This window comes from Nerophis ophidion, linkage group LG25 (genome assembly GCF_033978795.1).
Source record: "Nerophis ophidion isolate RoL-2023_Sa linkage group LG25, RoL_Noph_v1.0, whole genome shotgun sequence".
Lineage (NCBI taxonomy): Eukaryota > Metazoa > Chordata > Actinopteri > Syngnathiformes > Syngnathidae > Nerophis > Nerophis ophidion.
In genome coordinates, this window is record NC_084635.1 from 8760264 (window position 1) to 8788215 (window position 27952).

The following is a 27952-nucleotide window of genomic DNA, read 5'->3' on the forward strand; positions in this document are numbered from 1 at the left end:
CACAATCACATGTCATACCAAATAATAGTAATACTTCACTAAAAACTGAGCTACTAAACTCGTGCGCAAAGGATTGATGCAAGTATTATCGTTTATTACTCACAATGTGATTTATCAAGATGTAAACTGTTCTGCAGCCGCTGTTTCGAGTCCATATTTAACCAAGCTGGGATGTTCGTGAAAAATGGCAAAGTTACGCAACAAACGGTTGTGAGAAAAGAGACGATAGAGAGAGAGAATATTCAGTCTGTGTGCGTGTCAACATACAAACCCTGTTTCCATGAGTTGGGAAATTGTGTTAGATGTAAATATAAACGGAAGACAATGATTAGCAAATCATTTTCAACCCACAATTCAGTTGAATATGCTACAAAGACAACATATTTGATGTACAAACTCAATTTTTTTTTGTTGTTGTTGCAAATAATCATTAATTTTAGAATTTGATGCCAGCAACACGTGACAAAGAAGTTGGGAAAGGTGGCAATAAATACTGATAAAGTTGAGGAATGCTCATCAAACACTTATTTGGAACATCCCACAGGTGTGCAGGCTAATTGGGAACAAAGTGCAATTGCAATAAATTTAGGGATTTCAACGGGGGGTGGGGGGGACTGTATATTGTAGCTGTCCTGGAAGAGTAAGTGCTGCAAGGGATCCTGGGTATTTATTCTGTTGTGTTTATGTTGTGTTACGGTGCAGAAATGTGTTCGCCATTCTTGTTTGTTGTGGGTTCACAGTGTGGCGCATATTTATAACAGTGTTAAAGTTGTTTATACGGCCACCCTCAGTGTGACCTGTGTGGCTGTTGACCAAGTATGCATTGCATTCACTTATGTGTTTGTAAAAGCCGCATATAAGACTGGGCAGGCACGCATTGGGCACTAATGCACCCCCATACCATCACAGATGCTGGCTTTTGAACTTTGCGTCGATAACAGTCTGGATGGTTAGCTTCCCCTTTGGTCCGGATGACACGATGTCGAATATTTCCAAAAACAATTTGAAATGTGGACTCGTCAGACCACAGAACACTTTTCCACTTTGCATCAGTCCATCTTAGATGATCTCAGGCCCAGAGAAGCCGGCGGCGTTTCTGGATGTTGTTGATAAATGGCTTTCGCTCTGCATAGTAGAGCTTTAACTTACACTTACAGATGTAGCGAAGAAATGTATTTAGTGACAGTGGTTTTCTGAAGTGTTCCTGAGCCCATGTGGTGATATCCTTTAGAGATTCATGTCGGTTATTGATACAGTGCCGTCTGAGGGATCGAAGGTCACGGTCATTCAATGTTGGTTTCCGGCCATGCCGCCAGATTCTCTAAACCTTTTGACGATATTATGGACCGTAGATGTTGAAATCCCTAAATTTCTTGCAATTGCACTTTGAGAAACGTTGTTCTTAAACTGTTTGACTATTTTCTCACGCAGTTGTGGACAAAGGGGTGTACCTCACCCCATCCTTTCTTGTGAAAGACTGAGCATTTTTGGGTAAGCTGTTTTTATACCCAATCATGGCACCCGACTGTTCCCAATTAGCCTGCACACCTGTGGGATGTTCCAAATAAGTGTTTGATGAGCATTCCTTAACTTTATCAGTATTTATTGCCACCTTTCCCAACTTTTTTGTCACGTGTTGCTGGCATCAAATTCGAAAGTTAATTATTATTTGCACCCAACATTTTTTTTATCAGTTTGAACATTAAATATCTTGTGTTTGTAGCATATTCAACTGAATATGGGTTGAAAATGATTTGCAAATCATTGTATTCCATTATATTTACATCTAACACAATTTCCCAACTCATATGAAAACGGGGTTTGTACACGGCGCACTTACCCGTATCAAAATTTGTTTGAGGAGGGGGACCTTAAACGATGGTTAGGGGCTTAGGCTAAATAATTATTTGTGTAAGGGGTTTTTCGGTATAGTGTAGTGTTTGAATAATTATGTATATATTATCACACTAACTTTAGTATGCTTAAAGTCCGTTGCTTTAGTTATTAGCTATTGTGCTCAAGTTAGACTTTTTCTAATCCATGCAAGGACAAAACTTCTTGTCTGAGGGGTGGCCTCAGCCACAGATGTTATCTTTGTTTTAGCCCGCTAACAGCCAAGGACTTCAAGGACCTTAACGAAGATAAGATGACAACACACAGACGAAGCAGAGACAAGGTGAAATCACAAGGCCATAGCCCATTCCGTCACGTATTGTGCGTCCTGGACCTGCTTTGCATAATATATGTGACCAATCCTTTTAGAGGCGGCCTCAGTGCTGTTGACTATGGAACTCTGAATAAAAAGAGGGACGCCGGAGCTTAACCTTAGAGTGTAGGGCGAGACTGTGATTAAGTGTTCAGCGCCATGCGTTCTCCTCATGAACTACATTGAACTCTGTCTCTGCTTGGTTCCTTGCTTCTTGTCTTTTTAATAGATGTCATCAGTGTTTGTACCTGAGATGTAGACATGACCTTGGTGTAGAAGGGGCCCGAGTCTACAAGCTTAATCTCATAATGACCATCGTCCTATATGGATGAAAAATATTACATGCACAGTTTGCCAAAGTGAAGTGAAGTATATTTATATAGCGCTTTTCTCAAGTGACTCAAAGCACTTTACACCCAATATCTAAGTTACATTTAAACCAGTGTGGGTGGCACTGGGAGCAGGTGGGTAAAGAGTCTTGCCTAAGGACACAACGACATTAACTAGGATGGCACAAGTGGGAATCGAACCAGCAACCCTCACGTTGCTGGCACGGCCACTCTACCAACCGAGCTATGCCTACTGATACCCACTACTACCGACCACGCAGTCAGATTGTTTGTATATCAATTATGAAATATTAACATTGCAACACGGCTGGTTTAGTTTACTAACTTGCAATTTAAAATTTTGCGCAGAAGTATCATGGTAAAACGTTGCGGTATGATGACGCGTCACGCATTGTAGAGGACATGTTGTTCCCGCACCGTTCCCAGCTATAAGTCGTCTGGTTTCATCGCATAATTCCACAGTATTATGAACATCTGTGTTGCTGAATTTTTTTGCAATTTGTTCAATGAATAATGGAGACATCAAAGAAGAAAGCTGTAGGTGGGAAGCGGTGTATCGCGGCCGCCTTTAGCAACACAAACACAGCCGGTGTTTCATTGTTTACATTCCCGAAAGATGACAGTCAAGCTTTACTACGGAACAGAGATGTCAAGCGAACACGGTTGGATTGGACCACACACACAAAGTACAGTGTATTATGCAGCAATCATTTCGATAGATTGTGTCTCGAAGAGGGTCCCTTGCAAAGGGTAGAGATGGGCATCACCACCACCCGCCGACTGGTGCTGAAGAAAGGTGCGGGGCCGACTTTCAGGTTGTACAGGTACGACCATATAATCTCACTAAAACACTAGTAACACAATAAGCAGGTAAGTTATTTTCCAGAATTATCCTAGTAAATGTGTCTAATAACATCTGAATCGGTCCCACTGTATAGTCTTTTTTTTTCTTTTCCTAGTCTTCACTCTCACTTTCCTCATCCACGAATCTTTCATCCTCGCTCAAATTAAAGGGGAAATCGTCGATTTCTCGGTCCGAATCGCTCTCGCTGCTGGTGGCCATGATGTAAACAATGTTCAGATTTGAGGAGCTCCACAACCCATGACGTCACGCGCACATCGTCTGCTACTTCCGGTACAGGCAAGGCTTTTTTTTATTAGCGACCAAAAGTTGCAAACTTATCGTGGATGTTCTCTACTAAATCCTTTCAGCAAAATATGTCAATATCGCGAAATGATCAAGTATGACACATAGAATGGACTGCTATTCCCGTTTAATAAGAAAATTGAATTTCAGTAGGCCTTAAGGATGGTAAACATTTTCAACCAACATTTTTCACAGTTTGCCATTTCTTTGTCTTATTGCCGGCTTGAAAGAAAACAAAAAAACTGCCTCGGGACTCGACTAAATGTGACAGCCAGCCCACGCACAATTACACACCCGCCATGTTCCTCTGACCAGTGCAGCATGTCCCCACATCGCAGGCACCGCGTCCTTGGCTGGAGCGCCTGCAAAACATGCAAACAAGCCAATATCATATCCACTCATGACTCACTCACCACATTTTCCCGCATTATAAAAAAGGTTCTCAGGGGCAATTGTGGTCAATGCAAAATTTGCAGGATTTCCATCCTCGCTTCATATGCAAAGTGTCTCTTGTCTTATGTTGGATCTGGAAATGCACAGAGCGACCACGGCTCAATGCCGGATGCCAACCGCCTATGAATCCGATCCTCTTGATCTATTCACAAAGACGTGTTTGTTTGTGTTCCATTAAGGATGTTTAGTTTCTAATTAATACTTAGAGTCTCAGTAGTTCTGCTCCTTTCATTGTATAGAGCAGGGGTCACCAACCTTTTTGAAAGCAAGAGCTACTTCTTGGGTACTGATTAATGCGAAGGGCTACCAGTTTGATACACACTTAAATAAATTGCCAGAAATAGCCAATTTGCTCAATTTACCTTAATAAATAAATATATAAATGTATAAAAAAAATGGGTATTTCTGTCTGTCAATCTGGGTATTATCTTCGACCCAACTCTCTCCTTTGAGGCACACATTAAAGCGTTACTAAAACGGCCTTCTTTCATCTCCGTAATATCGCTAAAATTCGCTCCATTCTGTCCACTATAGACGCTGAGATCATTATCCATGCGTTTGTTACGTCTCGTCTCGATTACTGTAACGTATTATTTCGGGTCTCCCCATGTCTAGCATTAAAAGATTACAGTTGGTACAAAATTGCGGCTGCTAGACCTTTGACAAGAACAAGAAAGTTTGATCACATTACGCCTGTACTGGCTCACCTGCACTGGCTTCCTGTGCACTTAAGATGTGACTTTAAGGTTTTACTACTTACGTATAAAATACTACACGGTCTAGCTCAGCCTATCTTGCCGATTGTATTGTACCATATGTCCCGGCAAGAAATCTGCGTTCAAAGGACTCCGGCTTATTAGTGATTCCCAAAGCCCCAAAAAAAGTCTGCGGGCTATAGAGCGTTTTCATTTCGGGCTCCAGTACTCTGGAATGCCCTCCCGGTAAAAGTTCGAGATGCCACCTCAGTAGAAGCATTTAAGTCGTCACCTTAAAACTCATTTGTATACTCTAGCCTTTAAATAGACTCCTTTTTAGACCAGTTGATCTGCCTTTCTTTTCTTTTTCTCCTATGTCCCACTCTCCCCTGTGGAGGGGGTCCGGTCCGATCCGGTGGCCATGTACTGCTTGCCTGTGTATCGGCTGGGGACATCTCTGCGCTGCTGATCCGCCTCCGCTTGGGATGGTTTCCTGCTGGCTCCGCTGTGAACGGGACTCTCGCTGCTGTGTTGGATCCGCTTTGGCTGGACTCTCGCGACTGTGTTGGATCATTATGGATTGAACTCTCACAGTATCATGTTAGACCCGCTCGACATCCATTGCTTTCCTCCTCTCCAAGGTTCTCATAGTCATTATTGTCACCGACGTCCCACTGGTGTGAGTTTTCCTTGCCCTTATGTGGGCCTACCGAGGATGTCGTAGTGGTTTGTGCAGCCCTTTGAGACACTAGTGATTTAGGGCTATATAAGTAAAACATTGATTGATTGATTGATTGTGTCGTACATTTTTTTTCCTTTTACGGAAGGTATTTTGTAGAGAATAAATGATTGAAAAAAACACTTCATTGAGGAGAAAACCGGAAAAAAATTTAAATTACATTTTGAAACATAGTTTATCTTCAATTTCGACTCTTTAACATTCAAAATTCAACCGAGAAAAACTAGCTAATTCGAATCTTTTTGAAAAAAATAAAAAAAATAATTTATGGAACTTTATCAGTAATTTTTCCTGATTAAGCTTAATTTTAGAATTTTGATGACATGTTTTAAATAGGTTCAAATCCAATCTGCATTTTGTTAGAATATATAACAAATTGGACCAAGCTATATTTCCAACAAAGACAAATCATTATTTCTTCTAGATTTTCCAGAACAAAAATTTTAAAATGAATTCAAAAGACTTTGAAATAAGATTTAAATTTGATTCTAAAGATTTTCTAGGTTTGCCAGAATATTTTTATTTTATTTTAATCCTAATAACACTAAATTGGCCCTAGTGTGTGAATGTGAGTGTGAATGTTGTCTGAGGTGGCGACTTGTCCAGGGTGTAGCCCGCCTTCCGCCCGATTGTAGCTGAGATAGGCACCAGCGCCCCCCCCCCCCACCCCCCGCGACCCCAAAGGGAATAAGCGGTAGAAAATGGATGGATGATAATAAGTTTGAAGAAATATTTCACAAATATTCTTTGTCAAAAATACAGAAGCTAAAATGAAGAATTAAATTAAAATGTATTTATTATTCTTTAAAATTAAAATAAAAATACTTGAACATTGATTTAAATTGTCAGGAAAGAGAGGAAGGAATTTAAAAAGGTATATGTGTTTAAAAATCCCCAAATCATTTTTAAGGTTGTATTTTTTTCTCTAAAATTGTCTTTCTGAGAGTTATAAGAAGCAAAGTAAAAAATTAATGAATTTATTTAAACAAGTGAAGACCAAGTCTTTTAAAATATTTTCTTGATTTTAAAATTCTATTTGAGTTTTTGTCTCTCTTAGAATTAAAATGTCGAGCAAAGCGAGACCAGCTTGCTAGTAAATAAATACAATTTAAAAAATAGAGGCGGTTCACTGGTAAGTGCTGCTATTTGATCTATTTTTTAGAACAGGCCAGCGGGCGACTCATCTGGTCCTCACCGTGTTGGTGACCCCTGGTATAGATGATGCGTTTTGATGAAGTGTTAGATACATGGAACGTCTTGTAGATGAAAAACGCTCATCTCCCAGGACCTTGAAGTAATCACTGGCTATGAATGAGCTCCAGGTTGTCAGACCGGCTGTGAGTCAATTTGTGTTTAGTCGTTTGTTGTATTGTTCAAACACCAGCTTGTGTGGAAGACATTTGATTACGGGTTTGAGTTTGGTCAACTGCAGACCATTGGTTAAGCAAATTAACTCATTTGCATACAATAAGGAAATAGGCGCCCGACTGAGAGATGCACGTACAAAACAAACACAGCTTTGAGGTGTATTGGAGGCAAAACAAATAGGTTTCCTCAACGTTAAATCTTCAGGAACACTACATACTAAATCTATACTTGAACAAACCCAAAACCAGTGAAGTTGGCACGTTGTGTAAATGGTAAATAAAAACAGAATACAATGATTTGCAAATAGTTTTCAGCCTATATTCAATTGAAATGACTGCAAAGACATGATAATTAACGTTCGAACTGGTGAACTAATAAGACTCCGGCTTATTAGTGATTCCTAGAGCCCAAAAAAAGTCTGCGGGCTATAGAGCGTTTTCCGTTCGGGCTCCAGTACTCTGGAATGCCCTCCCGGTAACAGTTCGAGATGCTACCTCAGTAGAAGCATTTAAGTCTCACCTTAAAACTCATCTGTATACTCTAGCCTTTAAATAGACCTCCTTTTTAGACCAGTTGATCTGCCGCTTCTTTTCTTTCTCCTATGTCCCCCCCCCTCCCTTGTGGAGGGGGTCCGGTCCGATGACCATGGATGAAGTACTGGCTGTCCAGAGTCGAGACCCAGGATGGACCGCTCGTCGGGACCCAGGATGGACCGCTCGCCTGTGTATCGGTTGGGGACATCTCTACGCTGCTGATCCGCCTCCGCTTGGGATGGTTTCCTGTGGACGGGACTCTCGCAGCTGTCTTGATCCGCTTGAACTGAACTCTCGCGGCTGTGTTGGAGCCACTATGGATTGAACTTTCACAGTATCATGTTGGACCCGCTCGACATCCATTGCTTTCGGTCCCCTAGAGGGGGGGGGTTGCCCACATCTGAGGTCCTCTCCAAGGTTTCTCATAGTCAGCATTGTCACTGGCGTCCCACTGGATGTGAATTCTCCCCTGCCCACTGGGTGTGAGTTTTCCTTGCCCTTTTGTGGGTTCTTCCGAGGATGTTGTAGTCGTAATGATTTGTGCAGTCCTTTGAGACATTTGTGATTTGGGGCTATATAAATAAACATTGATTGATTGATTGATTGATGAACTTTGTTCTTTTTTGAAAATATTAGCTCATTGGAATTTGATGCCTGTAACATGTTTAAAAAAAGCTGGCACAAGTGGCAAAAAAAGACTGAAAAAGTTGAGGAATGCTCATCAAACACTTATTTGGAACATCCCACAGGTGTGCAGGCTAATTGGGAACAGGTGGGTGCCATGATTGGGTATAAAAGCAGCAACCATGAAATGTTCGGTCATTCGCAAACAAGGACGGGGGCGAGGGGTCACCACTTTGTGAACAACATTTCTCAACAAGCTATTGTAAGAAATTTAGGGATTTCACCATCTACGGTCCGTAATATCACCAAAAGGTTCAGAGAGTCTGGATAAAATGACTGCGCAAAAGCAGCGAGGGTGTAAACCATCATTGAATGCCCGTGACCTTCGTCCCTCGGGCGGTACTGCATTAAAAAGCAACATCGGTGTGTAAAGGATATCACCACATGGGCTCAGGAACACTTCAGAAAAACACTGTCAGTAACTACACTTTGTCGCTACATCTGTAGGTGCAAGTTAAAACTCTACTATGCAAAGCCAAAGCCATTTATCAACAACACCCAGAAACTCCTCCAGCTTCACAGGGCCCGAGCTCATCTAAGATGGACTGATGCAAAGAGGAAAAGTTTTCTGTGGTCTGACAAGTCCACATATGTAATTGTTTTTGGAAATTGTGGCGTTGTGTCCTCCGACCAAAGAGGAAAATAACCGCCTGGATTGTTCTAGGCACACCGTTCAAAAGCCAGCATCTGTGATGGTATGGGGGTGTATTAGTGCCCAAGGCATGGGTAGTTACACATCTGCGAAGGCACCATTAATGCTGAAAGGTACATTACAGGTTTTGGAGCAACATATGTTGCCATCCAAGCAACGTCTTTTCATGGACGCCCCTGCTTATTTTAGCAAGACAATGCCAAGCTACATTCTACACGTGTTACAACAGGTGTGGCTTTGTAGTAAAAGAATGTGAGTACTAGAGTGGCCTGCCTGTAGTCCAGACCTGTCTCCCATTGAAAATGTGTGGCACAACATGAAGCCTAAAATACCTCAACGGAGACCCCGGAATGGTGGTGTCCGTCATGATTGGGGTTTTTTTGCAGATTGCTGCGAAGTTTGTTCTCCCGGGATGCAAACAGACTTTTCCGTACAAGGGTAGCAGGTACGAACATATTTATTAATCTAACTCCAAATCTTGACAGGGCATGAGGTAAACAAACAAACTACGGCGTGAAACAAACACGAAACTGCGGTATGAAACAAACAGCATAAACTATGGTGTGGAACAAACACAAAACTGTGGCATGAAACAAACAGCATAAACTATGGCGTGCAGCAAACACAAAACACTGTGGCATGAAAAAAACAGCATAAACTATGGCGTGCAACAAACACAAAAACTGTGGTATGAAACAAACAGCATAAACTATGGTGTGCAACAAACACAAAACTGTGGCATGAAACAAACAGCATAAACTATGGCGTGGAACAAACACAAAACTGTGGCATGAAACAAACAGCATAGACTATGGCGTGGAACAAACACAAAACTGTGGCATGAAACAAACAGTATAAACTATGGCGTGGAACAAACACAAACTGTGGCATGAAAAAAACAGCATAGACTATGGCGTGGAACAAACACAAAACTGTGGCATGAAACAAACAGCATAAACCATGGCGTGGAACAAACAACACTGTGGCACTGAAACAAACAAACAGCATAAACTATGGCGTGGAAATAAACACAAAACTGTGGCATGAAACAAACAGCATAGACTATGGCGTGGAACAAACACGAAACTGTGGCATGAAAAAAACAGCATGAACTATGGCGTGGAACAAACACAAAACTGTGGCATGAAACAAAACAGCATAAACTATGGCTTGGAACAAACGCGAAACTGTGGCATGAAAAAACTGCATAAACTATGGCGTAAAATAAACACAAAAACTGTGGCATTGAAACAAACAGCATAAACTATGGCGTGGAACAAACACAGAACTGTGGCATAAAATAAACACGACTTACGTGGACACGGCATGAATCAAACAACATGAACTATGGGATGGCATGAAAACAAGCAATGACGCCAGGTCGACTGACTGGCAAAGACAGGCTTAAATAAGGGTCATGATTAGAAACAGGTGCGCGGTCCGAACACCAGAGGCAGGTGAAAATCATAAGTCTGCATAGTAACAAAATAAAACGAGGGAGCGCACACAGACACAAAAAGTCCAAAAACTAAAAAAAAAAAAACATAATCCAGACCACAGATTATGACAGTGTCATATCCCCATGCTTTGACAATCAGATCGCTATTTTGCGAGGCCATGCAAACTTCAATTTGGAACATTTTAACAATACAGTAAAACTGTATGAATAATAATCAACTCATTATATGTTTATAACACTTAAATACTACTATATACCTAAAGTAGCTTTCAAATGATTCGAATCGTTCGCGAAATTCACATCGTCAATAAAGTCCCAACTGAACGAACTAATCTGAATTCAATGATGGAAGGTTTTATATATTTTTGATTAAATACACAAACTCGATTTAAAAACACAAATTAGGTTGATCAGCCTTTTACAACAAAGCAACATGTTTTGATAGAGATTGCATACAAAATTTCAGTCCAAAAATAGTTCTTTTGATATAAATTTTTAGCCGGATTATGAAGCATTTTTTTTTATTTTTTTTTAATGAAAAGGTCATTATTTTCATCCTTGCAAATGTCAATACAAAATAATAAAGATAAAACTAAATACATTAAACAAACAATGCTAATTTACATTGATTTGCCATGTACATGCTACTAATTAGCATTAGCGTTTTGAAATGGCGATTTTAAAACCTCCAAATTTGGAGATGATGCACATTTGTGTGTAATAAATACATTACTTACAGTATAAATACTTTGTAGGCTCTAAAGTTGCTTATTTTTTGGTTAGATGTTGCATAAAATATGGAGAATATGATTTAATTGAATAACGATACAGTTTTTAGTCATATGAGTCCCACATATTTCTATCTAACTCCAAGCAATGTTGACAATTTGATGACTCACCAGAAAATCGTCTCGTTTGTCCGACATCCCTCAACGATCCTCTTCTGGTCGCTCACACCTGAGAGGGCTGAGGTTCACCTCAGAAACGACAATCCAGTTAACCAATCCTGTCCCTGCAACAATACCAACAACACACCTCATTTGCATACTAGTCAGCCACTGCACATGCAGACTTAAAAGTTAATTTAAAATAACTTTATTGTGCTTTTCAGCTTGTCTAGAAATGTCACTGCAGCTTCTCTTTTCTGGTGTATAATATTGCTCTGCTTTATTGTTTTATTCTTTATTGGATGAGCAACAGGATTTGCACAGGCAATAATCAGATGTCTTTTTAAAATGCCAAGCATATTTATAAAGGGGATTTAAAATGAAAATGAGATGTCATTAATTGTATTTTTATTTAAACAAAATCCACAGTTTTTAATTACCCAGTGGCAAAAAAAACCCACGTCAAACACGTCAATCCATCAAAATGCAGTAAAAACTCAACTGTATTGAGATATTTTTTCTCATGAAAGAATGGTTTCAAGAGATTAAATTTTACCTGCTTACTACAAAACCAAAAAAAACAATGACGTTGGCACGTTGTGTAAATGGTAAATAAAAACAAAATACAATGATTTGCAAATCCTTTTCAACCTATATTCCAGTGGTTCTGAAATGGGGGTACTTGAAGGTATGCCAAGGGGTACGTGAGATTTTAAAAAAATATTCTAAAAATAGCAACAATTCAAAAATCCTTTAAAAATATATTTATTGAATAATACTTCAACAAAATATGAATGCAAGTTCATAAATTGTGAAAAAACCAACAAAAAACAATGCAATTTTCAGTGTTGACAGCTAGATTTTTTTGTGGACATGTTCCATAAATATTGATGTTAAAGATTTCTTTTTTTGTGAAGAAAAGTTTAGAATTAAGTTGATGAATCCAGATGGATCTCTATTACAATCCCCAAAGAAGGCAATTTAAGTTGATGATTACTTCTATGTGTAGAAATCTTTATTTATATTTGAATCACTTGTTTATTTTTCAACAAGTTTTTAGTTATTTTTATCTTTTTTTCCCAATCAGTTCAAGAAAGACCACTACAAATGAGCAATATTGTGCACTATTATACAATTTAATAAATCCGAAACTGATGACACAGTGCTGTATTTTACTTTTTTATCCCTCTTTTTCAACCAAAAACGCTTGGCTCTGATCAGGGGGTACTTGAATTTAAAAAATGTGCACAGGGGGTACATCACTGAAAAAAGGTTGAAAACCATTCCTATATTCAATTTAATAGACCGCAAAGACAAGATACTTGATGTCACGGCCAGGGTGCCCTCATCTTTGCGCAATGCTTGCTGCGCCTCGGGACGCGCCCACGGCCGCGTCACGTCCACATGCCGGCAAGGCTGTGGGCGATCAGCAATCAGCGCACCTGGTCCTGTTGAATTGATTTACATGGACTTAAACAAGTTGAAAAACTTAATCGGGTGTTACCATTAAGTGTTCAATTGTACGGAATATGTACTGAACTGTGCAATCTACTAATACAATGAGAGGGAGCTGTATAAAGGACTAGTGGACCCAAGGATCCAGGCGGAAACTTAGTTTACCCTTGGTGTACCATAAGCCCAAGACTTGTGCTCTCTTTCTCTCTGTGTTTTCCCTCCGTGTCTGACGTCCTTGTTTGTTCTCCCTGTAGTTCCTTCCGAGGCTCACCAGTGGTTTCCTCCGTGGTTTTGGACTGCCTTCCTCGATCCTCGACCGGGCACACGGACCTTGTAACTCCTCTCCTGCCCTGGACCACCTTCGCTCTCAACACTTGGTAACACACACTTCAGTTAACTAGACACATAGCCTCACACACACACACCATTTCCTTAGTTTAGTTTATTAGTTAGCATTGTTTATTATTATTATTATTATTATATATTTTGAACATAAATATAATACATTATTGTACATTACTGCCCCCTTGTGTCTGAGCCGTCATCTCCCCTCTGTTAAACCATAACACTTAACGTTCGAACTGGAAAACTTTGTTATTCTTTTTCAAATATGAGTTCATTTGGAATTTGAGGCCTGCAACTGGTTTCAAAAAAGCTGGCACAAGTGGCAAAAAAGACTGAGAAAGTTGAGGAATGCTCATCAAACACTTAATTTGGAACATCCCGCAGGTTAACAGGCTAATTGGGAACAGGTGGGTGCCATGATTGGGTATGAAAGCAGCTTCCATGAAATGCTGATGGGGCGAGGGTCACCACTTCGTGAACAAATGCGTGAGCAAATCGTACAAATGGTTACGAACAACATTTCTCAACGAGCTATTGCAAGGAATTTAGGGATTTCACCATCTAAGGTCTGTAATATCATCAAAAGGTTCAGAGAATCTGGAGAAATCACTGCACGTAAGCAATGATATTATGGACCTTGGATCTCTCAGGCGGTACTGCATCTAAAAGCGACATCAGTGTGTAAAGGATATCACCACAAGGGCTCAGGAAAACTTCAGAAAACCACTGTCAGTAACTACAGTTGGTCGTTACTGCATATTATCAAACAACATTTCTCAAGAATGGTCTACACATAATATCATCAAAAAGTTCAGAGAATCTGGAGAAATTACTGCATGTAAAATTGAATGCCCGTGACCTTGGATCCCTCAGGCGGTACTGCATCAAAAAGCAACATTAGTGTGTAAAGGATATGGGCTCAGGAACACTTCAGAAAACCACTGTCAGCTTGTAGTTACATCCGTAAAGGCAAGTTTTTAAACTCTACGATACAAAGCCAAAGCCATTTATTCAACAACACCCAGAAACGCCGCTGGCCTCGCCGGCCCAAGCTCATGTAAGATGGACTGACGCAAAGTGGAAAAGTGTTCTGTGCTCTGACGAGTCCACATTGGAGATTGTTTTTTGGAAACGGTGGACTTTGTGTCACTCCGGAACAAAGAGGAAAAGAACCATCCGGATTGTTATAGGCACAAAAAATCAAAAGCCAGCATCTGTGATGGTATGGGGGTGTATTAGTGCCCAAGGCATGGGTAACTTACACATATGTGAAGGCACCATTAATGCTGAAAGGTACATACAGGTTTTGGAGCAACATATGTTGCCATCCAAGCAAAGTTATCATGAACGCCCCTGCTTATTTCAGCAAGACAATGCCAAGCCATGTGTTACAACAGCGTGGCTTCATAGTAAAAGAGTGCAGGTACTAGGCTGGCCTGCCTGAAGTCCATGTGTGGCGCATTATGAAGCCTGAAATACCACAAGAGAACTTAAGCAGTACATCAAGCAAGAATGGGAAAGAATTCCACCTGAAAAGCTTCAAAAATTGGTCTCCTCAGTTCCCAAACATTTACTGAGTGTTGTTAAAAGGAAAGGCAATGTAACACAGTGGTAAAAACGCCCCCGTGCCAACTTTTTTTGCAACATGTTGCTGCCACTAAATTCTAAGTTAAGGATTATTTGCGAAACAAAACAAAGTTTTCCTGTTGGAACATTGAATATTGTATAACAATTTGCAAATATTGGTATTCTGTTTTTAGTTAAGAATTACACAATGTGCCAACTTCACTGGTTTTGGGTTTTGTACATGACAAATGCAATCATAATTCGCCATGTATTATTTTTGACATCCCTGTTCAAAATATATGAAAGTGAAACATTTTATCATCACAGTGAAAAATGAATCAACCTGATTTTTTTATATTTTGACTACACTGTTGTATTTTTCAAGATTCACCATGCACCAAAACATGAATTTTTCAAGTAAAAAACTTTTATCGTCTGTTGTTTTTTTATTGAGTTGTTTTAATTGAACACACATAAAATAAGTATTCACAATGTACAGAGTGATTAAAGGCCTACTGAAAGCCACTACTAGCGACCACGCAGTCTGATAGTTTATATATCAATGATGAAATATTAACATTGCAACACATGCCAATACGGCCTTTTAGTTTACTAAATTGCAATTTTAAATTTCGCGCGGACGTATCACGCTAAAACGTCGCGGTATGATGATGTGTGCGCGTGACGTCACTCATTGTAGAGGACATTTTGGTCCAGCACCGTTCACAGCTATAAGTCGTCTCTTTCCATCGCATAATTCCACAGTATTCTGGACATCTGTGTTGCTGAATCTTTTGCAATTTTTTCAATTAATAATGGAGACGTCAAAGAAGAAAGCTGTAGGTGGGAAGCGGTGTATTGCGGCCGCCTTTAGCAACACAACACAGAAAGTGTTTCCTTCTTTCCTTTTTTACATTCCCGAAAGATGACGGTGAAGCTTTAAGATATATCTGAGAGCCAGATGCAGTCATCAAAAGAGTCACATCTGGCTCTAGAGCCATAGTTCCCTACCCTGGACTCAACTGTAGTGGGGCGGCATAGCTCGGTTGGTAGAGTGGCCGTGCTAGCAACTTGAGGGTTGCAGGTTCGATTCCCGCTTCCGCCATTCTAGTCACTGCCGTTGTGTCCTTGGGCAAGGCACTTTACCCACCTGCTCCCAGTGCCACCCACACTGGTTTAAATGTAACTTAGATATTGGGTTTCACTATGTAAAGTGCTTTGAGTCACTAGAGAAAAGCGCTATATAAATATAATTCACTTCACTTCACTTCACTACTATGGAACAGAGCGGTCAAGCGAACATAGTTCCCTACCACATGTCAACCGGCAGGTTTCGGTGAGAAAATGGTGGCAATAAGTCGGCTCTTACTGTAGACATGAGCGAGAGTTGCATCGTTCCTCCTGCACCTGTCAAAGAGGCAGCTAAGCCTCCTCCGGACCGGGCGCCCCCGACCATCAGTTGCTGCACCGTGGAGGAAGCATCGGCTGCCTTCGACTCGTCGAGAAACGTGGCTTTCCTCTGAGACACTGGCGGTTCCCACACCCGTGGCCACACCCCTCCAACTTTCAGGTTGTACAGATACGACCATATGATTTCACTAAAACACTAGTAACACAATAAGCAGATAAGGGAGTTTCCAAAGACATGCAGCCTGGGGATAGGTTGATTGGCAACACTAAATTGGCCCTAGTGTGTGATGTGAGTGTGAATGTTGTCTGTCTATCTATGTTGGCCCTGCGATTGAAAGGGCGACTTGTCCAGGTTGTACACCGCCTTCCGCCCAATTGTAGCTGAGATAGGCGCCAGCGCCCCCCCGTGGCCCCAAACAGGGAATAAGCGGTAGAAAATGGATGGATGGATGGATGGATTTTCCAGAATTATCCTAGTAAATTTGTCTAATAACATCTGAATCGCTCTGCTGTCTAGTTTTTTTTTTTTAGTCTTCACTCTCACTTTCCTCATCCACGAATCTTTCATCCTCGCTCAAATGGGAAATCGTCGCTTTCTCGGTCCAAATCGCTCTAGCTGCTGGTGGCCATGATTATAAACAATGTTTGGATGTGAGAAGCTCCACAACCCGTGACGTCACGCGCACACCGTCTGCTATTTCCGGTACAGACAAGGCTTTTAATTTAGCAACCAAAGTTGCGAACTTTATCGTCGATGTTCTCTACTAAATCCTTTCAGCAAAAATATGGCAATATCGCGAAAATGATCAAGTATGACACATAGAATGCACCTGCTATCCCCGTTTAAATAAGAAAATCTCATTTCAGTAGCCCTTTAAAGGCCTACTGAAAGCCACTACTAGCGACCACGCAGTCTGATAGTTTATATATCAATGATGAAATATTAACATTGCAACACATGCCAATACGGCCTTTTTAGTTTACTAAAGTGCAATTTTTACTTTCCCGGGAGTTTCTTCTTGAAAAGGTTCCGTAATGATGATGTGTACGCGTTATGTCACGGACTGTTAGGAAATGTTAGCGCTGCACACACACACAGCTAAAAGTCGTCTGCTTTAATCGCATAATCACACAGTATTCTGGACATCTGTGTTGCTGAATCTTTTGAAATTTGTTCAATTAATATTGGAGAAGTCAAAGTAGAAAGATGGAGTTGGGAAGCTTTAGCCTTTAGCCACACAAATAAACGGCGATTTCTTGTTTAAAATTCCCGGAGGTGAAGCTTTACTATGGATCAGAGCGGTCAAGCGAAAATGGATCCCGACCGAATGTCAACCAGCAGGTTTCGGTGAGAAAATTGTGGTAAAAAGTCGCTTCTTACCGGAGAAAAGCTGAGCTTGTGCCCTCCATAAAGCTGCTGTCGACTTCCCTCGGACACTGGCGTCATCACACCTGTGGACACACCCTTCCGACTATCAGGTACTATTTAACTCACTAAAACACTAGCAAGACAATAGAAAAATAAGGGATTTCCCATAATTATCCTAGTAAATGTCTCTAAAAACATTTGAATAGCTCCCAATGCAATCGCGTCTTTTTCTTTTTTAACTTGTTTTTTTTTTCTTTTCTTTTTTTTTTCTACTCCATCGCTAGCAATATCCTCAAACAAGAATCTTTCATCCTCGCTCAAATTAATGGGGAAATTGTCGTTTTCCTGGTCCGAATAGCTCTTTGTGTTGGAGGCTCCCATTATAAACAATGTGAATATGTGAGGAGCTGTCACGCCAAATTTCTTCTCCCTACAAAAACCTTCACCCCCCCCCCCCATTTACTTCCAGGGTCATGATTTATACAGACGTTTTGTTAACGCTATATTACAAAACTATAACGCTATATTATAAAAATACAGATGTTTTGTTAACGCTATATTATATAAAAAAAAAGAAAAAACTATTTACAAACACAAGCTATGGGATGACGCATTTACTTCCGAGGTCACGTTTCCTCTTATGTCATCCCATAGCTTGTGTTTGTAAAGTGTTTTTTCATTTTTTTTATATAATATAGCGTTAACAAAACGTCTGTATTAATTATGACACTGGAAGTAAATGGGGGGGGGGGGGGGGGGGGGGGGTGAAGGTTTTTGTAGGGAGAAGAAATTTGGCGTGACAGGTCCATCAACGGTTGACGCCATTGTCTGCTACTTCCGGTACAGGCAAGGCTTTTTTATTAGCGACCAAAAGTTGAGAACTTTATCGTCGATGTTCTCTATTAAATCCTTTCAGCAAAAATAAGGCAATATCGTGAAATGATCAAGAATGACACATCGAATGGACCTGCTATCCAGACATTTTGTTCCAGCACCGTTCACAGATATAAGGCGTCTGTTTTCATCGCTTAATTCCACAGTATTCTGGACATCTGTGTTGCTGAATCTTTTGCAATTTGTTCAATGAATAATGGAGACGTCAAAGAAGAAGGCTGTAGGTGGGAAGCGGTGTATTGCGGCCGCCTTTAGCAACACAAACACAGCCGGTGTTTCATTGTTTACATTCCCCAAAGATGACAGTGAAGCTTTAATGTGGAACAGAGCGGAACACACACACAAAGTACAGAGTATTATGCAGCGATCATTTTGAAAGATCGTGTTTCGAAAAGGGTCCCTTGCCAAGGGCAGAGATGGGCATCGCCACCACCCGTCGACTGGTGCTTAAGAAAGGTGCGGGGTTGACCTTCAGGTTGTACAGGTACGACCATATAATCACACTAAAACACTTGTAACACAATAAACAGATAAGGGATTTTCCAGAATTATCCTAGTAAATGTGTCTAATAACACCTGAATCGCTCCCACTGTATAGCCTCTTTTTTTTCTTTCTTGTCCTTCACTTTCACTTTCCTCATCCACAAATCTTTCATCCTCGCTCAAATTAATGGGGAAATCGTCCCCCTCTCGGTCCGAATCGCTCTCGCTGCTGGTGGCCATGATTGCAAACAAAGTGCGGATGTGAGGAGCTCCAAAACCCGTGACGTCACGCGCATATCGTCTGATTTTTCCGGTACAGGCAAGGCCACCAAAAAGTTGCGAACTTTATCGTGGATGTTCTCTACTAAATCCTTTCATCAAAAATATGGCAATATCGCGAAATGATCAAGTATGACACATAGAATGGACCTGCTATCCCCGTTTAAATAAGAAAATCTCATTTCAGTAGGCCTTTAAGGCATTTCTCTCCATCCATCCATCCATCCATTTTCTACCGCTTATTCCCTTTCGGGGTCGCGGGGGGCGCTGGCGCCTATCTCAGCTACAATCGATACATTTCAATATTTAAAAAAAATATCCACTCGGTTTATCAACACACACCCTAATACAAACAAAACGATGTTAAATAAAGTAAAAGTAAGAGACAATACAATACAAATATATATTCCGGTTTTTTTCATGCGTGTGACGCGATTTAAAAATATGTCATAAAAACAAAGCTATGTGTGACGTCACAACTGCTGCAACCAATGAGCAGCCGGTATTTACTCTTTGTTTCGTTTCGTCGCGCCGCTCTTTTAAGAAAACGACCTGAGTTTGGAGCCGCAACACAACTTCCGAGAAGATGAAAGCCAGCGTGTGCAGATGTTTGTTCGGCCCGGCGGATCACGACCAGCGACGCGGGGACTTGGAGCTAAAACTCGGGGAAATTGCGGCGGAGAACAACGAGCGATGGAACTTTAACTTCGTCACCGACACGCCGATGCCGGGGAGGTTCGAGTGGGAGTCCACCCACCTCTCCGCCGACTTTTACCTGGAGATGGAGGCGGCATCCCCGGGGAGGGACTCTTCCATGCTGGAGGGGAACAACCGCGGCAGCTCGTCCAAGAAACATCCCGATAAAGTGACGCCTGTGCGGGGGAGGAGGACCATGCTGAAGGCCTGGAGGAATGCAAGAATCACAGGTTAGGGCAGTGGTTCTCAAATGGGGGTACGCGTACCCCTGGGGGTACTTGGAGGTATGCCAAAGGGTACGTTAGATTTTTTTTAAAATATTCTAAAAATAGCAACAATGCAAAACTATGTATAATGAATGTAAGTTCATAAACTGTTAAAAGAACTGCAACAATGCAATATTCAGTGTTGACAGTTAGATTTTTTTTCATACATATTGATGTTAAAGATTTATTTTTTTGTGAAGAAATGTTTAGAATGAAGTTCATGAATCCAGATGGATCTCTATTATCAATCAATCAATCAATCAATCAATGTTTATTTATATAGCCCCAAATCACAAATGTCTCAAAGGACTGCACAAATCATTACGACTACAACATCCTCGGAAGAACCCACAAAAGGGCCAGGAAAACTCACACCCAGTGGGCAGGGAGAATTCACATCCAGTGGGACGCCAGTGACAATGCTGACTATGAGAAACCTTGGAGAGGACCTCAGATGTGGGCAACCCCCCCCCCCACCCCCCTCTAGGGGACCGAAAGCAATGGATGTCGAGCGGGTCTAACATGATACTGTGAAAGTTCAATCCATAGTGGCTCCAACACAGCCGCGAGAGTTCAGTTCAAGCGGATCCAAGACAGCAGCGAGAGTCCCGTCCACAGGAAACCATCTCAAGCGGATCAGCAGCGTAGAGATGTCCCCAACCGATACAGGCGAGCGGTCCATCCTGTGTCGGTCACACTGGGTCATTATTGTCACCGATGTCCCACTGGGTGTGAGTTTTCCTTGCCCTTAAGTGGGCCTACCGAGGATGTCGTAGTGGTTTGTGCAGCCCTTTGAGACACTAGTGATTTAGGGCTGTATAAGTAAACATTGATTGATGATTGATTGATCCTGGGTCTCGACTCTGGACAGCCAGTACTTCATCCATGGTCATCGGACCGGACCCCCTCCACAAGGGAGGGGGGGACATAGGAGAAAGAAAAGAAGCGGCAGATCAACTGGTCTAAAAAGGAGGTCTATTTAAAGGCTAGAGTATACAGATGAGTTTTAAGGTGAGACTTAAATGCTTCTACTGAGGTAGCATCTCGAACTGTTACCGGGAGGGCATTCCAGAGTACTGGAGCCCGAACGGAAAACGCTATTACAATCCCCAAAGAGGGCACTTTAAGTTGATGATTACTTCTATGTGTAAAAATCTTTATTTATAATTGAATCACTTGTTTATTTTTCAACAAGTTTTTGGTTATTTTTATACATATTTTTTCCCAAATACTTCAAGAAAGACCACTACAAATGAGCAATATTTTGCACTGTTGTACAATTTAATAAATCGGAAACTGATGACATAGTGCTGTATTTTACTTCTTTATCTCTTTTTTTCAACCAAAAATGTTTTGCTCTGATTAGGGGGTACTTGAATTAAAAAAATGTTCACAGGGGGTACATCACTGAAAAAAGGTTGAGAACCAACCGGGTTAGGGAATGGATTATTAATTCATGCAGGGGTGTCCAAAGTGTGGCCCCGGGGGGCCATTTGGGGCACATTTTTTAAAACACTTTTAAAAAAAACAACATTAAAAAGTGGAATTAAAGAGAAAACAGGTGAAATGTAAGGAGAAAAAGAAAGCTACTGTTTTTTTTTACTTTAAAACTGTCATTAAAAAAGACTAAAAATATTTTTCTACAGTTTGTCCCTTTTACTGTTATGAATTATTGACATTGGCCCTGCGATGAGGTGGCGACTTGTCCAGGGTGTACCCTGCCTTCCGCCCGATTGTAGCTGAGATAGGCGCCAGCGCCCCCCGCGACCCCAAAAGGGAATAAGCGGTAGAAAATGGATGGATGGATGGAATTATTGACATATTGAAAGCTCCATACTTCACACCAAAAATTCCACTTTGAAATTCTTTTTGGGGGCAAATATTACATATTTTGTGTTTATTATATAACAAAACTAAGTTTTACTTGACAAAAAACAGACAAACTTAAAAAAAAAAGTGTATAATTGATGGATATGTTTAAAGAATGTATTACTTATTTTTAAGACTTTTATGACTTAAGGCCCTTTTGGATACCTGAGAATTTTATTAATAAATCAAATCAATGTTATGAATTATTGACCGATTTAGGGCATCAGATATTCCACTTAATAATATTTTTTTCAGGAAAATGTTATATATTTGGTGTTTATCATATAACAAAACAAAGTTTTATTTGACAAAAAACAGACAAAAAAAGGTATAATTGATGGATAGGTCTAAAGTTAATAATAATAACAAAATCATGACTTATTTTTAAGACTTTTATGACTTGGGACGCCCTGCAATGAGATGGCGACTTGTCCAGGGTGTACCCCGCCTTCCGCCCGATGGTAGCTGAGATAGGCGCCAGCGCCCCCCGCGACCCCAAAAGGGAATAAGCGGTAGGAAATGGATGGATGGATGACTTGGGACCCTTTTGGATCCCTGAGAATTTGTGAGATTTTTTTTGTTTGCTGAAAAATTAATTCATAAAATCAATGTTGTTTTGAATTATTTACCTTTTTAGGGCATCAGATATTCCACTTAAAATATGTTTTGGGGAAATATTAATTATTTGGCATTTAAACAAAAAAAAAGTTTTATTTGACAAAAAACTGGCAAACTAAAAGTAATAATAAAAGAATAAGCATAATTGATGGATAGGTCTAAAGTTAAATTAAAAATAAAATAGTATATGACTTATTTTTAAGACTTTTATGACTTGGGACCCTTTTGGATCCCTGGAAATTTTTGTGAGATTGTTTTTGTTTGTATAAAAAAATTATGAATAAAATCAATGTTGTTTTGAAATATTGACCTATTTAGGGCATCAGATATTCCACTTAAAATATTTTGGGGGGAAATATTGTTTATTTGGCATTTATCATATAACAAAACAAAAGTTTTATTTGACAAAAAAAACAGGCAAACTAAAAGTAATAATAAAAAATACGCATAATTGATGGATATGTTTAAAGTTATATCAAAAAAAGAATATATGACTTAAGACTTTTATGACTTGGGTGCCTTTTAGATACCTGAGAATTTTAGTGAAGATTTTTTTTTTGTTTAAAAATTACTAAATAAAATCTATGTTATGAATTATTGACCTAAATAGTGCATCAGATATTCCACTTTAAAATATTTTTTCCGGGGAAATATTGTATATTTGGTGTTTATCATACAACAAAAAGTTTTATTTGACAAAAAAATATATAATTGATGGATAGGTCTAAAGTTAAAAATAATTTAAAAAAAATGACTTCTTTTTAAGACTTTTATGATTTGGGACCCTTTTGGATACCTGAAAATTTGTGAGATTTTTCTTGTTTGTATAAAAAATAATAAATAAAATCAATGATTTGAATTATTGACCTGTTTAGGGCATCAGATATTACACTTAAAATTTTTTGGGGGGGAAATATTGTTTATTTGGCGTTTATCATGTCAAAAAACAAAAGTTTTATTCGACAAAAAACAGGCAATCCAAAAGTAATAATAATAAAATAAGCATAATTGATGGATAGGTCTGAAGTTACATTTTAAAAAAAAGAGTATATGATTTATTTTTAAGACTTTTATGACTTGGGACCCTTTTGGATCCCTGAGAATTTTTCTGAAATGTTTTTTGTTTGTATGAAAAATAATGAATACAATCAATGTTGTTATGAATAATTTACCTATTTAGGGCATCAGATATTCCACTTAAAAATATTTTTTGGGGGGAATTAAATTAATTTTTTTTTTTTTTTTACAATTGATAGATAGGTCTAAAGTTAAATAATAACAAAGAATGTATGACTTATTTTTAAAACTTATGACTTGGGGCCGTTTTGGATATCTGAGAATTTTAGTGAGATTTTTTTGTGTGTTTTTTTTTTAAATTAATGAATAAAATCAATATTGTTATAGAAATTAAAACAAAATCAATGTTGTTATGAATTATTCCACTTAAAAATATTGTATAATGTATGTGTTTAACTTAAAATTTCAAGGTTTACTTTCACAGAAAGGGCATACAAAACTAAACAAGGATTTCAAACTTTATATTGACATATCTGAAGTTTGATTTCCAGATTTAAATGCAGTACGACTTATTTTTAAGACTTTTATGACTTGGGGTCCCTGAGAATTTTAGTGAGATTTTTTAGTTTGTTTAAAAAATTACTAAATAAAACCAATGTTGTTATGAATTATTGACCTATTTAGGGTATCAGATATTCCACTTTTAAAATATTTTTTTTGGGGGGAAACATTGTACATTGTATGTGTTTGCCTTAAAATTTTAAAGTTTTCGTTCACAGAAAAGGGCATAAAACATTAAAAAAGGATTTGAAACTTTATATTGACGGATCTAAAGTTTGATTTAGAGATTTAAACGCTGTATGAATTATTTTTACAACTTTTATGAGTTTGGATTCCTCAGAATTTTAGTGAGATTTGTTTTTAAACTGTCATTATTCAAAAAGTATTATCCATCCATCCATCCATTTTCTACCGCTTATTCCCTTTGGAGTCGCGGGGTGCGCTGGTGCCTATCTCAGCTACAATCGGGCGGAAGGCGGCGTACACCCTGGACAAGTCGCCCCCTCATCGCAGGGCTCAAAAAGTATTAACGTGAATTAAAATTATTTAAAATTAATGTTATGAATTATGACCGTTTAAGACTCCGATTACTCCACATCAAATATTCCAGTTTTAAAAATTTTCGGATCATTTTGGTCTTTGATCTGGAGATTGCAGTGTTGAAAATATAAATAAATTATTCAGGCTCATTTTGTAACATTTTAATAACTGAGAACCTTCCGGGACTAAACTTAAGAGGAATTCTAAAGGTAAAAAAAAAAGTAAAAAAGTATTTAGTCAGCCACGGATTGTGCAAGTTCTCCCACTTAAAATGATGACAGAGGTCTGTAATGTTCATCATAGGTACACTTCAACTGTGAGAGACAGAATGTGGAAAAAAAATCCAGGAATTCACATTATAGGAATTTTAAAGAATTTATTTGTAAATTATGTTGTAAAATAAGTATTTGGTCAACCATTCAAAGCTCTCACTGATGGAAGGAGGTTTTGGCTCAAAATCTCACGATACATGGCCCCATTCATTCTTTCCTTAACACGGATCAATCGTCCTGTCCCCTTAGCAGAAAAACAGCCCCAAAGCATGATGTTTCCACCCCCATGCTTCACAGTAGGTGTGGTGTTCTTGGGATGCAACTCAGTATTCTTCTTCCTCCAAACACGACCAGTTGAGTTTATACCAAAATGGATACATGGATGATACAGCAGAGGATTGGGAAACCAAAATAGAACTTTTTGGTATAAACTCAACTGGTCGTGTTTGGAGGAAGAAGAATACAGAGTTGCATCCCAAGAACACCATACCTACTGTGAAACATGGGAGTGGAAACATCATGCTTTGGGGCTGTTTTTCTGCTAAGGGGACAGGACGATTGATCCGTGTTAAGGAAAGAATGAATGAGAGCTTTGAATGGTTGACCAAATACTTATTTTCCACCATAATTTACAAATAAATTCCTTAAAATTCCTACAATGTGAATTCCTGGATTTTTTTCCCACATTCTGTCTCTCACAGTTGAAGTGTACCTATGATGAAAATTACAGACCTCTGTCATCATTTTAAGTGGGAGAACTTGCACAATCGGTGGCTGACTAAATACTTTTTTTGCCCCACTGTATGTTGTATTGAGCCCTGATGTAATGGAAGTTATTGATCTCTAACTTTTAATAACACTTTTATTTCCTTGCAGACTTTTTTGTCAAGAGGAGGAGCTTCACAGAAAGCAAACTCAGCAACTTTGTGACAAGTTCCACGGACGCATCTTCGTGCAAAACAATGAGATGACCGTTCGGCCACTTATACATACTCTTAAACTCATCGGGGGGGCGAAGACTGATTGTTCTTTCAGTGCATTTTTGCTGTATTTTATTCCATTTTACATCGTTTTTCCTGTAAAACTGACATTTTTGATGTTCAATAAGTTACTCCAAAGTTAAACAGGACATAAAAGTCCTATCATTTTTGGTTTTAATTATTTTTGCTCTCTCCAACTTCTACAGAAATACCAAACATGTTAATATTTTAACCCTCTGAAAGCCTTTTGATCAAATGATGTCACCGGTTTCAGTTGGTCTAAATTTGCATAATGACTTCGCTTTTTCGGCTTTAAATATGCCTTGTTTTGTTTTTAGTTTCTCTTTTTTCCCTGTTTGTTGTTGTTGTTATTGTTGTCTAGTTCCTACAATGTGCAGAATGGGACTTTCTCTGCTGCTTTTATTTATATGCTTAATTTTATTCAATTGAAAATGTGTAGTTCTTTATTTATTGTATTTATCTTCATTTTAATTTAACATGCTTTTTTTTATTTTAATAATTATTATTGTTTGATGTGTAGTTAGTTTTTTATCATTTTTAAAATAGAATGTTATCTTTGTGAAATATAAAGAAAGCTCCAGTGTAAGTTGATGTCTGAAACAAAGTGAAGTACAGATGAAAACTAAAGTTGTAAGTTTAATAAACAATTCTTCAAAAAAACTATCAGTTTGGTTCATTAATGGATGCTTGACTAACATACAAAAATTATATATGAAAAACACTAGTAACCAATATTCAATGCATCTGGAAAGTATTAACAGCGTTCCACTTTTTCCACATTTGGAATAAATTCGTTTTGTCCTCAAAATTCGCCACACAATACCCCATAATGACAATGTGTAAAGGTTTCTTGTTTTTTTAAATAGAAAATCGATTAAACAAAAACAAAACATCCATCCATCTTCTTCCGCTTATCCAAGCTCGGGTCGCGGGGGCAGCAGCCTAAGCAGGGAAGCCCAGAAAGCAGCAGGGGGTTTATGTTGTAGTGTCCCGGAAGAGTTAGTGCCGCAAGGGGTTCTGGGTATTTTTTCTGTTGTGTTACGGTGCGGATGTTCTCCCGAAATGTGTTTGTCGTTCTTGTTTGGTGTGGGTTCAAAGTGTGGCGCTTTTTGTAACAGTGTTAAAAGTTGTTTATACGGCCACCCTCAGTGTGACCTGTATGGCTGTTGACCAAGTATGCGTGGCATTCACTTGTGTGTTTGAAAAGCCGTAGATTGGGTCAGCACGCAAAGGCAGTGCCTTTAAAGTTTATTTACGTCCGTGTACCAATCCGTACAGCGGCATTTTAACAAGTCATACAATTTACTTTTTGAAACAGATACTGATCATTTCCGATATTACATTTTAAAACATTTATCGGCCGATAATATCGGCAGCCAGATATTATCGGACATCTCTACTCATGACCATAGGTGAGGGTGGGAACACAGAACGACCGGTAAATTGAGAGCTTCGCCTTCCGGCTCAGCTCCTTCTTCACCACAACGGATCAGTACAGCATCCGCATTACTGAAGACGCCGCACCGATCCGCCCGTCGACCTCACGATCCACTCTTCCTTCACTCGTGAACAAATTCACAGCCTTTGCTCAATACTTAGTCGATGCACCTTTGGCAGAAATCACAGCCCTAAGTAATTTTGAATACGACGCCATAAGCTTGGCATGCCTATTTTTGGGCAGTTTCGCCCATTCTTCTCTGCAGCGCCTCTCAAGCTTTATCAGATTGGATGGGAAGCAATGTTTTTTTTTCAAACCAGGATGTGTCCGTGCATTGTAGAGTGTTTACACCATCCATAGAAGGACAAGAACCATAATGGGTACAGACGTTCTTATTGGAGACGCTTTGACATAACATAATGACTGTCAGGACTTGGACTATGACTTGGATTGTTTTTCCGATGCAAGGGAAAATTGGCCCGAGTGAGACGTGAATGTAAGTACATGTTTATTTCTTTTTAAACACTATAACTAACAAAAGGCAAACAAAAGGCGCGCACAGTGGCGGAGAACAAACTTGACTACTGAAAACAACTAGCACAAAGGCATGACTATGGACAAAAGAACAAAAGATACTAACTGTGGCATTTAAACAAACCAACAACTTACGTGGCATGAATGAAGTTGAGGTATAAAGTCG

At 39.3% G+C, this 27952-nt stretch overlaps 2 protein-coding genes across 2 annotated transcripts in view; one reads left to right on the top strand and one right to left on the bottom strand.

Annotated features, from left to right (window-relative positions):
• Nucleotides 1–27952, bottom strand: part of trpm5 (transient receptor potential cation channel, subfamily M, member 5) — a 174097-nt gene that overhangs the window by 130968 nt on the left and 15177 nt on the right. The window contains exons 3-5 of the mRNA XM_061887264.1: nucleotides 19750–19877; nucleotides 11186–11298; nucleotides 3998–4065 (exon numbers count right to left, since the gene is read on the bottom strand). Coding sequence (XP_061743248.1) covers nucleotides 3998–4065; nucleotides 11186–11212 — 95 coding nt within the window. The 5' untranslated portion in view covers nucleotides 11213–11298; nucleotides 19750–19877. The remainder of the gene's footprint in view (nucleotides 1–3997; nucleotides 4066–11185; nucleotides 11299–19749; nucleotides 19878–27952) is intronic.
• Nucleotides 19531–26415, top strand: cdkn1ca (cyclin dependent kinase inhibitor 1Ca). The gene is made up of 2 exons (XM_061887276.1): nucleotides 19531–19900; nucleotides 25690–26415. Exons 1-2 carry the CDS (start codon nucleotides 19561–19563, stop codon nucleotides 25782–25784), a joined length of 435 nt encoding a protein of 144 aa, XP_061743260.1. The 5' UTR covers nucleotides 19531–19560; the 3' UTR covers nucleotides 25785–26415.